The sequence below is a fragment of the Thunnus maccoyii genome, chromosome 18 (genome assembly GCF_910596095.1).
Source record: "Thunnus maccoyii chromosome 18, fThuMac1.1, whole genome shotgun sequence".
Taxonomy (NCBI): Eukaryota; Metazoa; Chordata; class Actinopteri; order Scombriformes; family Scombridae; genus Thunnus; species Thunnus maccoyii.
The window spans coordinates 29,696,651-29,713,344 of record NC_056550.1 but is presented as its reverse complement, the minus strand read 5'-3'; the positions used below and the strand labels follow the sequence as shown (position 1 = coordinate 29,713,344).

The following is a 16,694-nucleotide window of genomic DNA, read 5'->3' as shown; positions in this document are numbered from 1 at the left end:
TAAACGTGAATATTTTCTGCTTTCTTTCGTCTCTTTGACAGTAAACTGAAGATCTTTGAGTTTGTGTCATCTTAAGGAAACACTGATCAGCATTTTTCAACATTTTATGGACCAAACAACGAATCGATTAATGTGGAAACATTAAACTGACAGATTAATCAATAATGAAGATAATCATTAGTTGCAGCTCTGGACTGTAAATCTGTGTAATAAATACAGCAGAGAGAGGACACGTTGCATCACGAGTAGTTTCACTTCTAACAACTAGTACCTGTCATTTTACTTGTACAGTAGAAATACACAAGTAGCAGTACTACAGTATACAGCAGTACTACAGTAGTACTGCAGTACTACTGTAGTACTGCAGTTAACAGCAGTACTGCTACTTCTACTGAAGTAAAAGGTCTCAGTATTTCTTCCTCTGCTGGTAATAATTTTGTTGTTTTAAGTTTGTTAACAAACCACCGACTATGAGCCATGTTTTCATATTTTTTTGTTGATTGTTACCATGGAAACATGAGTTAACCTGGGGCTTGTTAGGGTCTGTCTCCTCTGAATGTTAACCAGCTGTTAGTCAGAGGTCAGAGGTCAGAGTTTCACATTAACCTGAACACACTCATCGACCTGCTTTTGTTTCGCTTCATTAACTACAAACTCTTCAAGATGTTTGTGTTTGTTTGAAGGAAAATGAACCTGCAGAGAGTTAACCAACTACAACATAAACATATCAACTTAAACTTATATTTATGTTTTATTTACAGAAATGTCTGGACTTACCCATGATGCATCTCTTTCTGTTTTTCCTGTTATTAAAGTCTCTCCAGCGTTAAACTCCACAGAGAGTTTGTGTTTGTTTCTGATCTGACTGTGACTGAAGCTGCTTCATGTTGTCACACTGAGCTCTGCCCTGCAGGCTGTAGCCCCGCCCCCTACAGGCTGCAGCCCCGCCCCATGTAGAGTGTAGCCCCGCCCCCATCTCCTGATGGGCAGTCATCCTCTTTTTTAGGAGTCGACTCTTCTGAATCAGTCAGCACCCGATCACAGGTTTGATTCCACACATCAAAACTCTATTTACTTTAATCATTATTATTATTAATTTATGTCTTGTTTTATTCTCTTTCATTTAGTTTTTTATATTATTTTAGTTTCCCATTTAGATTTAGTTTTTTATTTTATTCTTTAAAAATTTAATTCTTGACCAAGACAGTGTCCCCTCAAAGACCGATTAAAGACCTGTCCTGGAGCTTTCAATTGAATCACATGATCTTCCTCAACAGATGTAGTTGGATGTGGTCAGCCACTAAATTCTGGTGGTTAGTTTGAACCCTCTCGTTGTTGTTTTTGTAACTTTACTGTGTAAATAGTGACCTCTGTGGCCACGACTGGTAACTACAGGATTAAGAATCTTCCTCCATTTCCCAGGATTCTCTCTTCACTGCTGGCTGACATCACTTCTTCAAGGACCCATAAAACTTTATCAGTTACTTCCCAGATGTAACTGATAAAGTTTTATGGGTTTTTGTTTTAGAAACAAGCAGTGATCACAACGCTGACTCATCATCAGCTTTAAGTTATTATCTTAAACTTGTTAGCAAACAGTTGTTTATTTCCACATCCAGCAGTTACGGAGCAACATTATCATTCATGTGGAGTCGTGTTTCTGTCCAATATTCTCTCTCTTTTAGCTGTTTTTGCTCTCTACCAACTCCTGAGGGAAATATCTGGCTCTTTAGCTGCTAAATGCTCCACTATGTTCACCAGCTAGTCTACAGCTAACTGTGTCTGTTTGGTGCTGAGCAGGTAGTGTACAGCAGCTTTTTACAGCTTTTTCTCTGAAAACGACACTATGAGACGCTGAGAGTGAACCAGAACAGTAAAGTTGCAGCCGGACAGATAAACAACGAGCTGAAACTCACTATAAAGCTCCGTAAAGCCGAGAGGAGCTGCAGAGTCTCTGATGATTCTCTGTAGGTTCATCACTACGAGCCACAACCAACACTGTTACTGTATAGATCAGACTGTGGAGCAACAGAAATATACATTATTATAGAAATATACGTTATTACAGAAATATACGGTATTATAGAAATATACGTTATTATAGAAATATACGTTATTATAGAAATATACGTTATTATAGAAATATACGTTATTACAGAAATATACGGTATTATAGAAATATACGTTATTATAGAAATATACGGTATTACAGAAATATACGGTATTATAGAAATATACGTTATTATAGAAATATACGTTATTACAGAAATATACGGTATTATAGAAATATACGTTATTATAGAAATATACGGTATTACAGAAATATACGGTATTATAGAAATATACGTTATTATAGAAATATATGTTATTATAGAAATATACGTTATTATAGAAATATACGGTATTATAGAAATATACGTTATAAAGGATTTAAAACAGGGGGGCCAGATATTTTTGCCGGATTTGGCTGATATTTGGCTGATATTTGGCTGATATTTGGCTGATATTATTTGGCTGCTCTAAAGACTCGTAAAGTTTCACTACAATCACAAGTTCAAAACAAACTGATCGTCCAGCGAACACACACAGCGTCTGTATCTAAAATCATTTTTCCTACAAACCGACTGAGACAGTTATTTTTTTCTGTGCTTTAAATTCTGAACAATAATCCAAACTGCTGAAGCAGAAAAGAAACAAGAAGTAAAAGATCCTGAACGTGAGGATCAGATGTTCACTGCGACTGCTCTTAATGGTTTTATTATTTGTTATTCATTTATTTATTCATGTATTTTACAGTTTTTCTTCTGTTTTATGTCTTATTTTTGTGGATGTTGTCTTCACTGTAATTTGTAGCACTCTGGTTGTTTTTAAATGTGCTTTGTAAATAAAGTTGACTTGAATTTTATTTTCAAGTGACAGACTGAAGGACACTGCTGACGTGTTTCAGGATGAAGGTTCATCAGAGCAGATGTGACGGCGTCATGTGATCAACAGGAAAACAGCTGCACATGTACAGCTGAGGATCCGCGACAGGAACATGAATCAATTCAAAAAGAACCAAAATAAAAATATAAATGTTCTCAGGTGTTCATACACACTTCACCTCAACTAACTTCTTCTTCAGTGTTTCCAGTGTGTTAAACCAGCAGTCAGGTGTCTGTAATCATTCCTGCTGTTCATACTGGATATTAAAAGATCCTTCAAATGTGTTTTCAATGGAAGTGATGGAGGATAAAATCCACAGTGTGTCCACACAGTCATTTAAAAGTCTGTGTGAAGCTTCTATTCAGCTTCATCAGTCTGAGTTAGTCATATCAAGTGGATATCTGACACATTTACAGTCTTTTTAGCATCAAATTCCCTCTTTGTGTTTCCTCGGACAGTGTTTCCCTGTTGAGCTGCAGGTGGAAGTATAGTAACAAAAAGAGGAACTTTGGCACTAAAAAGACTGTAACGTTGAAAGATATCTACTTGATTTGACTCATTTGGACGCTGAAGCTTCATATTAGCTTCAGATAAACTTTGAAATACATTTCGTCCTCCATCACTTCCATTGTAAGGTCATTATGAAGGGATCTTCTAATGGTCAGTATGAACAGGAGGAATGATTACAGCAAGAATCCTTTTTAATTTTTCAAGTGTGCATATTTTCACAGTGAACAGGATCCAGTCTGTTAAAAACCAGACTGACCTGAAACCCCGCCCACTCACACACACACACACACACACACACACACACACACACACACACACCACCCACACACACACACACACACACACACACACACACACACACACACACATATCCTCATCCTGCCGGCTGTGACATCACTACATCCTTCTCACCTCATCACATCCTGCTGTGAAATCAGCAGACGGGCTCAGACCCTGATCTAAAACTCTGCTGCTCCAACAAGAGGTCAGAGGTCAGAGGTGCTGCTGACCTCTGACCTCTGACCTCTGACATCCAATCACTAATTTTTACATTAAGTAAAGTTCTAATAAACATCGATATAACAAAACTAAAAGTGAGTTTAAGTTTTCCTCAGGATTCAGTTTCCTTCCAGTCTGGAGGTCAAAGGTCAGCAGCGTCTCAATGCTTCCTGTTGCTGCTGCAGGAAGTGAAGCTGGAGACCTGCAGTCTGTAGATTCAGTTCGGTTATTGATGATCGATCGGCTGATAACGGGGTCTTACCTGTGAGGGAGGCGGGGCCGGTGCAGGTTCAGGAGGAGCTCCAGGACTCGTCAGAGCCTCCAGGTCCAGGTTCAGGTCCTGGATGGACTCGTAGATGTGGTTTGAGTCCTCCCCCTTTAGTGAGTCCTCCTCCTCGCTGGACTCCTCTTCCGGCTCTATGGGGGGCTCCTGGTCGTCATGGCCACCTGCCGAGGTAGTACCATGGGGGGGGACCACGGGAACCACCGGAGTCTCCACAGGAATGGGCTGGTTTTGGGAGCGGGGCGTGGGGAGGGGATCTGCTGGGCTGAAAGTGGGGACCCAGGGTTTCTCAGAGTCCCCGTGGTCGTCCAGGACACCTGACAGGTGAGGCTCCTTTTTTCTTACAGTGCTGTCAGCCATGTTTGTAGTCCCGCTATTCGTTGTGGTTGCAGGCTCTGCAGGACCAGCAGGAGGGTTACTGGAGTGTCGCTGTGGCGGCACCACCAGGGGCGACAGGTCCTGGAAGTCCAGTGGGACGCCGAACGTTGACATGCGGTTCTCGGACTTGCGGTGCCCGGTCGAGGCATCAGGTCTGAGCCGGATTGTAACTTCGTCCCCTGGTTTGGTTTTGGTCCCGCTGGGCTCCTCTAAAGTCTTTGGCACCGGGACAGGGACAGGGACTGGGACCGGGACTGGAGCCGCCACAGGAAGCAGCAGCGGTTCAGGGCTGGGCGGGTCAGCGAAGTCCAATGGCGAGGGGAAGTCTGGTGGTAGCTCCCGGACGTACTTGGCAGGGATGTAGAAGGGTCTGGAAACACCGTCCCCCCGGACCTGCCACCAGTGCTCGTTGGTCTTGGCCAGCAGGACATAGCGCTCGTTGGGTTTGATGGAGACCAGCGCTCCATCCCGACCCTGATACTCATACTGAAACTCCACCAGGACCAGACCTAGACCTGCAGGACCCAGACCACACAGGAGGGTCAGAGGGAACAAGGAAGACCAGAATTAAGTTCTGCTACTGCTACTGCTAACATCACTAATGCTACTTTAACACTTACTGCCACTGCTAACATCAGTAATTCTACTTTAACACTTACTGCCACTGCTACTGCTAACATCACTAATGCTACTTTAACACTTACTGCTACTGCTAACATCAATAATGCTACCTTAGCACTTACTGCCACTGCTACTGCTAACATCACTAATGCTACTTTAACACTTACTGCCACTGCTAACATCACTAATGCTACTTTAACACTTACTGCCACTGCTACTGCTAACATCACTAATGCTACTTTAACACTTACTGCTACTGCTAACATCATTAATTCTACTTTAACACTTACTGCCACTGCTAACATCAATAATGCTACTTTAACACTTACTGCCACTGCTAACATCACTAATGCTACTTTAACACTTACTGCCACTGCTACTGCTAACATCAGTAATGCTACCTTAGCACTTACTGCCACTGCTAACATCAGTAATGCTACCTTAGCGCTTACTGCCACTGCTAACATCACTAATGCTACTTTAACACTTACTGCCACTGCTAACATCACTAATGCTACCTTAGCACTTACTGCCACTGCTACTGCTAACATCACTAATGCTACTTTAACACTTACTGCCACTGCTAACATCACTAATGCTACTTTAACACTTACTGCCACTGCTAACATCAATAATGCTACCTTAGCGCTTACTGCCACTGCTACTGGTGACATCACTAATGCTACTTTAACTCTCACTGCTACTGCTAACACCACTAATACTTCTTTAACCCTTATTGCTACTGCCACTGCTAACATCACTAATGCTACCTTAGCACTTACTGCCACCGCTAACACCACTAATACTTATTTAACTCTTACTGCCACTGCTACTGCTAACACCACTAATACTTATTTAACTCTTACTGCCACTGCTACTGCTAACACCACTAATGCTACTTAAGCACTTACTGCCACTAACATCACTAATACTACTTTAGCACTTACTGCCACTGCTAACATCACTAATGCTACTTTAACTCTTACTGCTACTGCTAACATCACTAATGCTACTTTAACTGCTTCGCCTAGTCAGTTATAGTTATTGCTGCTGCTGCTACTGTTATCATTAGTACTATTGCTGCTAATGCTATTGCTAAACTGACTAATACTACAACTGTAATTGTTACCATAACTGCTACTGTTATTATTATCTGTGCTACTGCTTCTGTTATAACTAGTAAACTGCTAACGGTATCATTGCTGCTGCTGCAAATGTTTCTCCAGAAGAACCAAAAAAAGCTTTAAAGTGATGTAACATGAGGACTCTTCCTCTCTTCCTTTTGAATACTGTAGTAGTAGTGGTCTTCATTTCCTCGGTCCCACTCTTCCTGACATTTTTCTTTTCCATTAGTGATTTAATTAGACCTTTGACCTCAGCCTTGCTATACTTTACTTGTCATACTTATTCCTCTTTTGCTTTTCTTTTGTCATATATCACTATATTGAGCACAATGTCACGTCTCGTATCTGACTGCATATAACACGAGGACTCACCTCTGCCGAGTAGGGAGGAGGTCGCTGCCATGGTTACGACCCTGGGCTCCTCAGGCCCCACCCCTCAGGTAGACGGGCAGGTTGAGTCTGAAGATGAGGGGTCAAAGGTCAGAGCTGGTCAGCAGCCTCCTTAAAGAGACAGGGTGCAGATCAGTGTCATGATGTAACTGAACTTTGTTTCCAAACACAGAATCCTGAAAACACGACAAACTGCAACACTTTCTTGTTGTCTGAAGAAAATTAAAAGCTGACATGTTTCATTTGTTGTCTGGAGATCAGATAACAGGAGAAATAATATCTCATTTACCTGTGAAAACAAAAAGTAAATTATGCTGTTTTCATTAGAAAACAACCTGTTTTTCAAGATAATTATGTTAGTACGACAAAATGATCCTGAAATGACGAGACGATTAACTTGTAACCTCAAAATAAAACGATTGTGTTTAACAGCTTCTGTGGTTCAAAGTTAAATGTAATAAAACAGACTCTTAACAAACAGTGACAGCAGAGACAGAGAGGAATGAGAGTTATGTGTTTCTCTGGTTCTTCATGTCAGAACAAGTCCAGCGTTCAGATCTCCTGCAGCTCCTGAAGCTAACACGCTTTAACGCTTAGATCTCCTGCAGCTCCTGAAGCTAACACGCTTTAACGCTCAGATCTCCTGCAGCTCCTGAAGCTAACACGCTTTGACGCTCAGATCTCCTGCAGCTCCTGAAGCTAACACGCCTTAACGCTCAGATCTCCTGCAGCTCCTGAAGCTAACACGCCTTAACGCTCAGATCTCCTGCAGCTCCTGAAGCTAACACGCCTTAACGCTCAGATCTCCTGCAGCTCCTGAAGCTAACACGCTTTAACACTCAGATCTCCTGCAGCTCCTGAAGCTAACAGACCCAATGCTCAGATCTCCTGCAGCTCCTGAAGCTAACACGCCTTAACGCTCAGATCTCCTGCAGCTCCTGAAGCTAACACGCTTTAACGCTCAGATCTCCAGCAGCTCCTGAAGCTAACACGCTTTAACGCTCAGATCTCCAGCAGCTCCTGAAGCTAACACGCTTTAACGCTCAGATCTCCAGCAGCTCCTGAAGCTAACACGCTTTAACGCTCAGATCTCCTGCAGCTCCTGAAGCTAACAGACCCAACGCTCAGATCTCCTGCAGCTCCTGAAGCTAACACGCCTTAACGCTCAGATCTCCTGCAGCTCCTGAAGCTAACACGCTTTAACGCTCAGATCTCCAGCAGCTCCTGAAGCTAACACGCTTTAACGCTCAGATCTCCTGCAGCTCCTGAAGCTAACAGACCCAACGCTCAGATCTCCTGCAGCTCCTGAAGCTAACAGACCCAACGCTCAGATCTCCAGCAGCTCCTGAAGCTAACACGCTTTAACGCTCAGATCTCCTGCAGCTCCTGAAGCTAACACGCTTCATAAACCTGACGTCACGTTGTGATGTTTGGAGGGAAAAGAGATGCTGTCTGCTGATTGGTCAACGTCAGTCACCTGTTCACCATGTTGGAGGTTCAAATCTTGTAATATTATGATTTTCTTTCTCAAAATATCAAAGAAATGTTTTCAGCAGCATTTTACCTCAAAAAATTATTCAGATTTTTTAATCCTCAAAATATTACAAAATTTTAACGTTACATTTTTTTCTGAAAATATGAATTTATTATATAATTAAAAATGTTTAACTTTCATTCTCAAACTATGAAAAAATGTTTTCGACATATTACGACTTGATTTCTCAAAAAATATTATTTTTTCCTCCAAATATTTACATTTTTTGTCCATAAACAACTTTTTTATCTTCAAAATGTAACTTTTTTTTAAATCAAAAACAAAGTTCAGTTTTTTCTCAAATAAATATCACAGATTCAACATGTCACGACTTTTAAAACGGTTTTAACTGGTTAGAGGTGAAAAAAACGGATATAAAAGCTTGTTTCCAACATAAAGGGGCTTCTGCCCAGGAGCCTCTGAGCAAGGCAGTCACACACACACACACACACACACACACACACACACACACACACACACACACACACACACACACACACACACACACACACACACACACTCAGAACAATAGCAGGAGGCCGGTTGTGTTTATGGAGGGAAGTGTCTGCTCTTCCTGCCAGCTGACCGTGCAGGCCCCGCCCCCCCCCCCGGTGACGTCACAGCGGGGGGACAGTGAGCGGCCATGTTTGGATGGAAGAAGGTTAAACGTGTGTGAGTGTGTGTTTCCTGTCTTTGTACAGGAACAATAGTCGGACTCTGTCAGTCGCAGCAGATCTGCAGAGTCTCACAGTCTGTTTCTCTTCAAACACAGAACGGCGTGAATTTAACCTGCAGGTGTCGACGTCTCCGCTTTTAAAAACACATTTTATTCACTGACCTGTGAACGCAGCACGAATCTGTTTGATTCTTCATTTTGCTTTAATGCACCAGATTTGATTTTTTTCTGTTTTTGCTGTTTAACTGCTCTTTGATGTTGTGAAGAGCTTCCTTACTTTACTTATTTTATTTATTTACCTCTTTCATGCAGTACCGCCGCTCCGTGGAGCCTCAAGTACCAGGCGGTGCTTTAAATTAAGGTTGATAAAAATGTCATGATAATTATCACATTATTAAATTTTAACACAAATTGAAAAAATATATAATCAGTGATGGACGGACTGTATCTACGCGCTCCTCGCCTGCAGCAGGAAGAAGCCGATGTGACGCAGCGACCAAACTGTGTAATTACAACGTCACGTGATGCACGTTTTCACCACAGACTTACATCTATGTCGTCAATGACTCGTCTCTCTATCAGAATTAAATCCGTTTGGTCTGATCACATCTAGAAGTGCTGCATGATTGAATTGTTTTCAATCAATCACTCAATTCTAGTCAGCTGGAGGGCTGAACAGGAAGTAGCCGACTCGGCCAGTGAAAGTCACTCGTGCGCTCGCTCTACGGGCCGCACGACGCGGAAGATCCGGGAACTTTTATACCCGGAAGTTGATTTATTTATTTTTTCTTCATGAGCAACTTTCATAGGAATGAACGAGGCCCCGCCCCCGGCGCCGTATCCAGTTCTCTTTGTAAGTTTAGCTGCTTTATCAGCTGCTTCTGAACGAGACGTAACGGCGAGTACAAGACATCATGAAGAAGAAGGAAGAGGAACCTGAGAGATGAAGTCCATGCCGGTGTTGTTGTATTCTAGTCCAGGACTCGAGCGTTGACGGCATCAACTGATAAAGACGTTATATATTTATATATTTAACCGCACCGTGCAGCCACACACACGCTGTGGTCGCTATGGAAGCTCTTCGGCGGTCTTGCAGTCGGTGCATCATTAACATTAATATGAAATCACAGCTGTGTTGTTTTTTGACCTTTGGCCAGACTGGAGCACTGGAAACCATCATGACCAGTTACGCTGTCATTGATTTTAAAGTTGTGATTTAAAGTGTTTTGTCTTTAATCTCCAGCTCATTTCATGTGTTGATCTGTGAAGTGAACTGCAACAACGAACCTGCTCTCACCTGAGCCAGGTGTGTTTCAGGTGTGTTTCAGGTGTGTGAGAGACTCTGACACGCTGGAATGCAGCCTAACCCCCCCCCCCCACTCTCTCTCTCTTTCTCTGTTCATCTCTCTACCACACCCTCCCCGCCAGGCTGGTATGTAACACACACACACACACACACACACACACACACACACACACACACACACACACCAACCACAGGACTGAAGTGTGTGAGAAAATAAACGGAGCGAGCTGTCAATCATCAAACCGAGCTCAAGTGTTTGTGGCAGGGACTCGCCCCGTCCACCAATCACAGGAGAGAAGAATTTAAAGGAGAATTCCACCAGAAAACCTGAAAGGAGATCCAGGCCGACGTGTCATGTGACACCATAAACCCCACAGCCAATCAGGGTGTGAGCAGCTCGGCAGTGGATTCGACCTTTAGCCTCTGTGTGAGCGCCGGGTGTGGTTACAGCCAGAGCTGCACACATGTTGTTGACAGACAGAAATAACTGAGTTTAAATCATAAACGTCAGCTGACTCCGCCTCCTGAAGGCCGCAGAGAAAACAACAACAAAAAAAGGAAGAGAGGAAGAGTTTGATTTGGTCCACGGCTACTGTAACATGTTCAGTGTTTACACAAATCCTGCTCTCTGATTGGCTGTCTGTTCAAATCACCACAAACAGTTTAACAACCGTCAATTAAACTGCAGGTAACCATGGCAACGGGAGTGATGCCTCAGGCTAACTGTCTCATATTAGGAGTTTATTGTGTGTGAATGATTAACGTACATCAAGAATCTCCTCTGAAACCTTCTTAACACATCTGGAAACACCTGGAACATCACCTGCTGCAGGACCTCTACAGCATCATCATCAAAGACATTTATTATCTCCTCAAGGACTTCTTCCTTTTCAAGGCCCTCTGCAACCCACTCAAGGTCCCTACATCCTCCTGAATGACCTCTAACCCCTAACAGACCCTCTGCAGCCTCCAGGAAGATCTCAATGACCACTGATACCTACTTCATACCTCTGGAAACTCCTCAAAGACCCCTGGAACCTCACCAAGGACCTCAACAAACTCCTCAAGGACCTGCTGAAGGTCGTCCACTAATCAGAAGGTTGGCGGTTCGCTGCCGACGGTTGTACCAACACCTTGAATGTTAGTTTGCCGCCATCAGCATGTGAGTGTGATCGAGCAGCAGAAACTTTGTAAAGCCTTTTGGATAAAAGCGGTATATAAATGCAGTCATTTACTACAGTAATTACAACAACTGATAACTCCTCAAGGACCTTTAATATCTACTTAATGCCTCTGGAAACTCCTCAAGGACCTCATCAAGGTCCCTACATCCCCCTCAAGGACCTCTTTATCTATTAGAAGATCTGACAGTGTCTTCAAAGACCTCTGAAACCTGCTGAACTAAACTAACCACGCCCACGGAGAACTCTGCTCTCTGATTGGCTGTCAGGCGTCTAACTCTGACAGTGATGATCAACATGAAAATATCAGATTTTAAGTCTGAACCACGGCGACTCAACAACGAAGCTTTTTGGACCGTCTTCTTCTCCATAGCAACAGCAGCCGAGGATCATGGGTATTGTAGTATTTACACCGAACTGACGTCATCTAGCAGAGTTTTTACTAGAGAAGCAGATATTTTCTAACTCAGCTGTTGGTCTCAAACATCATCTTTTACTTTTACTGCAGGAACGTCTGAAATATCTTCTCTCAGCTCACATCTTCATATGAGAAATATGAAAAAATACAGTTAAAATATGTCTGTATGTTTAAATATCATCTCTACTGTATATTGTTTTGTTTCTGATTGTAGTTTCTGCTGTTTTTGTGCAGCTGTGATTCAAAGTGAGTTCATATATCTGATGTTTAGTCCATAACTGTTTTAAAATCTGTAAACAAAGAAATAAATAATGTCTGTTTTGCTTTTATTTAATACGTAGCTACTGTTTCTAATATTAAAATCAAAGTTTTGATTTTACTGTAATTTCAGAGTAGAAGTAGAGACTTTTATTCTGAAACTTTCCTCTTTGTTTTTTAAACAAGAAGAAACTTAAACTTACATTTGAACATTACAAACAAAATAAAATGTCAACTGGTTTTATTTGTTCTGAACTTATTGCAGAAACAGACCAATGAATCGCTGCGCTGACGCGTTTCTCCGTCAGACAGACGACTGAAACATCTTAACGTGGAGAAATCACAGTTACGTTGCGTTCACAAGTGTAATCTCTGTCTGGATGATGTTCACAGCGACGTTCCTCTGAATGAATGAAGCTACGTTCATATTTAACTCTGATGTTTGACGGCAACATCAAATATTAAGGTGCTCGTACGTCCAGTATCGACATTTTGTCATCATGTTGAGAGGAAACGTGATTCATATTTGCTGTTGGTCGTATATGAAGGTGGTTTCTCGGAGGCAGAGTTGACGGCAGAGCGGCTGTACCTGCTGTCAGGTGAGTGTCAGTCTCACCTGGACGACGACAACAACCTTCTACAACCTGCTTCAGCTGCTGCAGGTACAAATACAGAAAACTAGAAAACTCATCATTGTTCAAATCAATCAGGAAACAACTCTGACTGTCATTTACTGGTTTTCATTCTGGTTTTTTTTTTTTTTAAAAAGTGAAAAACAGAAGTGGACGAAGCTGCTGCTCTGTTTCACTTTCCAGATTTTAAGGTACAAAACATTTTCAGAAACATGTCGAAAGACTCCGAAACACACCCGGCAACACATTCCTGCCAAGAACACACACACACACACACACACACACACACACACACACACACACACACACACACTCACACACACACACTCACTCACACACACTCACACACACACTCACACACACACACACACACACACACTCACACACACACACACACACACACACACCCTAATCTTAACCAAAAACCAACAAGTCAAAAAGTCTTAACCCTAAAACCCAACAGAGTCTCTGAGACGTCAGTGTGGAAACAGACTGCAGGTCCCCAGAAAGCAGGAAACCGAGTCCCCCCCCACCCACACACCCCCACCCAGTCTTTGCACTAAAAATATGTTTTCACATTTAAAGTCTAAACCAACCACACACACAAATACACACCGAGAAACACACACAAATACACACCCAGAAACACACACAAATACACACCGAGAGAAAACAACAAAAAGAACAAGAAGCAAAAGGAACAAGAGAGAAAATGTGAAAAAGTTCAAACTAACATGATGGTATAATCTATGATGATATTGATATCGTAGAGTATATCTATTGGCTGATAGATAGTTTGATAGTTTGTTGTGTTTTACCTGCAGTAAAAGTCTGATCCAGTCATCCTGCTCTTTGTATTTCTGAAGGGGCGAGTCCAAATCACAGGAACAGGTTCCTCTCTCTCTCTCTCTCTCTCTCTCTGTGGCCCCGCCCCTCCCTGACCTGCCAGTCTCAGCTTGTCGACCACCCCCCCCCAACCCCCCCCCCCCCACCATCTCCTGCCTGAACTCACTTCCTGTTTGACAGTCAGTGGACCTGCAGCTCTCCTGCAGCTCAGCGGCGCCCTCTGGCTGCATCATTCAGGACAAACATCATTATACAATATATATAAATATATCAGCTGCACATTTATAAACATAAAACACACAACAGAAGCATGTTTGAATAATTCATACAGTCTTAAGACTAAACTGCAGATCAGAATTAGCTTGAAGCTAAATCTGGTACAATTATGTTAAAAACTACACTGATAAATGAATACAATAATAAATAAACATAATAATATTAATATGAACTTTATTTATTATAGCAGCTTTCAAAGTGATCGACAAAACACAAACAATGAGTGAAAACATTTGATCACAGAAACAAACAATAACAATCAGTGAGAGGAAAACAAACAATCAAAATATCAATATTAATATTAATAATGACAGCTGGAATGCCCACAGGAGGAAAGGAAAACATGAGTGCTAAACAATAACAGACGACATCACATGAGGATATATACATATATATATATATATACACACACACACACACACACACACACACACACATATATATATGTGTGTGTGTGTGTGTGTGTATGTATATATATATATATATATATATATATATATAAATATGTATAATCTGGACAGAGACCTCAGATGTTGTACCTGGAATCTGCTGGAGCCACTCTCCCAGTTTGTGGGTCACAGCCCCCAGTGCTCCCATTACCACTGGCACCACTGTTGCCTTCACTCCCCACATCTTTTCTAGCTCCTCTTGGTATTTTTCTTCTCGTGTTCCTTCTTCCTGATGTTGCTGTCGCTTGGGATTGCTACGTCTATCACCGCTGCCGTCTTCTGTTGTTTGTTGATCAACACGATGTCCGGTTGGTTCACCATCACCAGTTTGTCAGTCTGGATCTGGAAGTCCCACAGGATCTTGGCTTGGTCATTCTCAACCACCTTAGGAGGTGTCTTCCATTGTGACCTTGGGACCTCCAGCCCATACTCAGTGCAGATGTTCCTGTACACTATGCCAGCCACTTGGTTATGGCGTTCCATGTACGCTGTTCCTGCCTGCATCTTACACCCTGCTATTATGTGCTGAACTGTCTCAGGAGCATCTTTGCACAGCCTGTGCCTGGGGTCCTGTCTGGTGTGATAGATCCCCGCCTCTATTGATCTTGTACTGAGTGCCTGTTCTTGTGCTGCCATGATCGGTGCTTCTGTGCTGTCCTTCAGTCCAGCCTTTTCCAGCCACTGGTAGGATTTCTTGATATCAGACACTTCTTCTATCTGTCGGTGGTACATGCCGTGTAGGGGCTTGTCCCTCCATGATGGTTCCTCCTCCTCCTCTGCATCATCGGGTTTCTGCTGCCTGAGGTATTCACTTAGCAGGTCATCTTTGGGGGCCATCTTCCTGATGTATTCCTGGATCTTGGTTGTTTCATCCTGGACTGTGGCTCTGATGCTCACCAGTCCTCGGCCTCCCTCATTTAGCTTAGTGTACAGTCTCAGGGTGCTGGACTTGGGATGAAACCCTCCATGCATTGTGAGGAGCTTCCTTGTCTTGATATCAGTGGCCTCTATCTCCTCCTTTGGCCAGCTTACTATACCAGCGGGGTGTCTGATGACTGACAGGGCGTACGTGTTGATGGCTCGTATCTTGTTCTTCCCATTCAGCCAACTTTTCAGGACCTGCCTTACTCTGTGTAGGTATTTGGCTGTGGCTGACTTCCTTGCGGCCTCCTCAAGGTTCCCATTTGCCTGCAGGATCCGAAGGTATTTGTAGCTGTCCTGAACATCTGCAATGCTGCCTTCTGGTAGTTCAACCCCCTCAGTTCTGATCATCTTCCCTCTCTTTGATACCATCCGACCACACTTATCTAGTCCGAATGACATTCCGATGTCGTTGCTGTAGATCCTGGTGAGGTGGATCAGTGAGTCGATGTCTCGCTCATTCCTGGCATTCAGCTTGATGTCATCCATGTAGAGGAGGTGACTGATGGTTGTTCCACTTCAGAACCGGTATCCGTAGCCACTCTTTGAGATGATCTGACTGGGGGGGTGCAGGCCTATGCAGAACAGCAGGGGGGCTAGTGGATCACCTTGGTATATGCCGCACTTGATGGTAACTTGTGCAATTGGCTTTGAGTTGGCCTCCAGAGTCGTTTTCCACAGCCCCATTGAGTTCTTGATGAAGGCTCTTAGTGTCCTGTTGATGTTGTACATTTCCAAGCATTCCAGTATCCATGTGTGTGGCATTGAGTCGTAGGCTTTCTTGTAGTCAGTCTAAGCGGTGCACAGGTTGGTCTGCCTGGTCTTGCAGTCTTGGGTGACTGTGCTATCGACCAGTAGCTGGTGCTTGGCTCCCCTGGTATTACTACCAATTCCTTTCTGGGCCCTGCTCATGTATTGGGCCATGTGCCTATTCATCCGCTATGATGCCTGACAGGAGCTTCCATGTTGTACAGAGGCAGGTTATTGGCCGGTAGATGGATAGGATCATGCCCTTCTGGGGGTCCTTCATGATCAGGACTGTCCGCCCTTGGGTTAACCACTCCATCAGCAGCTGGTTCATTTGTGCTGCCAGGCGTTTATGTAGTGCAGTCAGTTTCTTTAGCCAGTAGGTGTGGATCATGACACTCTCTCTTGGATGTCTGCCATTGTAATGGTTACTGGATCTTGTTCTGGGAGATTGCTGTGGTCTGCTCTTAGATCCACTAGCCACTGAACATTGGTGTTATGTGATGTCTCCTTCTCCCATATGCTCTTCCAGTATTGTTCAGTCTCGGCCCTGGGAGGATCTGTTCTTGTGTTATTACCTTGCCCCTGAGAGTACACTTTGGAGGGTTTGGTGGAGAACATCCTATTTATTCTCCTGGCTTCTGCTTCTCCTGTGTATCTCTTCAGGCGGGTAGCCAGAGCTGTGAGCCTTTGCTTGGCAGTCTCCAGTGCCTCAGGTATA

The 16,694-nt window shown here is 43.2% G+C and overlaps 1 protein-coding gene across 3 annotated transcripts in view; it reads right to left on the bottom strand.

Annotated features, from left to right (window-relative positions):
• Positions 1 to 13,597, bottom strand: part of LOC121884594 (rho GTPase-activating protein 27-like) — a 33,717-nt gene extending 20,120 nt beyond the window's left edge. For 2 of the 3 annotated variants that reach the window (XM_042393461.1, XM_042393463.1), the window contains exons 1-3: positions 13,553 to 13,597; positions 6,712 to 6,840; positions 4,196 to 5,109 (exon numbers count right to left, since the gene is read on the bottom strand). In XM_042393461.1, coding sequence (XP_042249395.1) covers positions 4,196 to 5,109; positions 6,712 to 6,742 — 945 coding nt within the window. In that variant the 5' untranslated portion in view covers positions 6,743 to 6,840; positions 13,553 to 13,597. Of the gene's footprint in view, positions 1 to 4,195; positions 5,110 to 6,711; positions 6,841 to 7,018; positions 7,839 to 13,552 lie in introns of those variants that run through there. The other variant, XM_042393462.1, reaches the window with a different exon arrangement.
• Between the last annotated feature and the right edge of the window lie 3,097 nt (positions 13,598 to 16,694).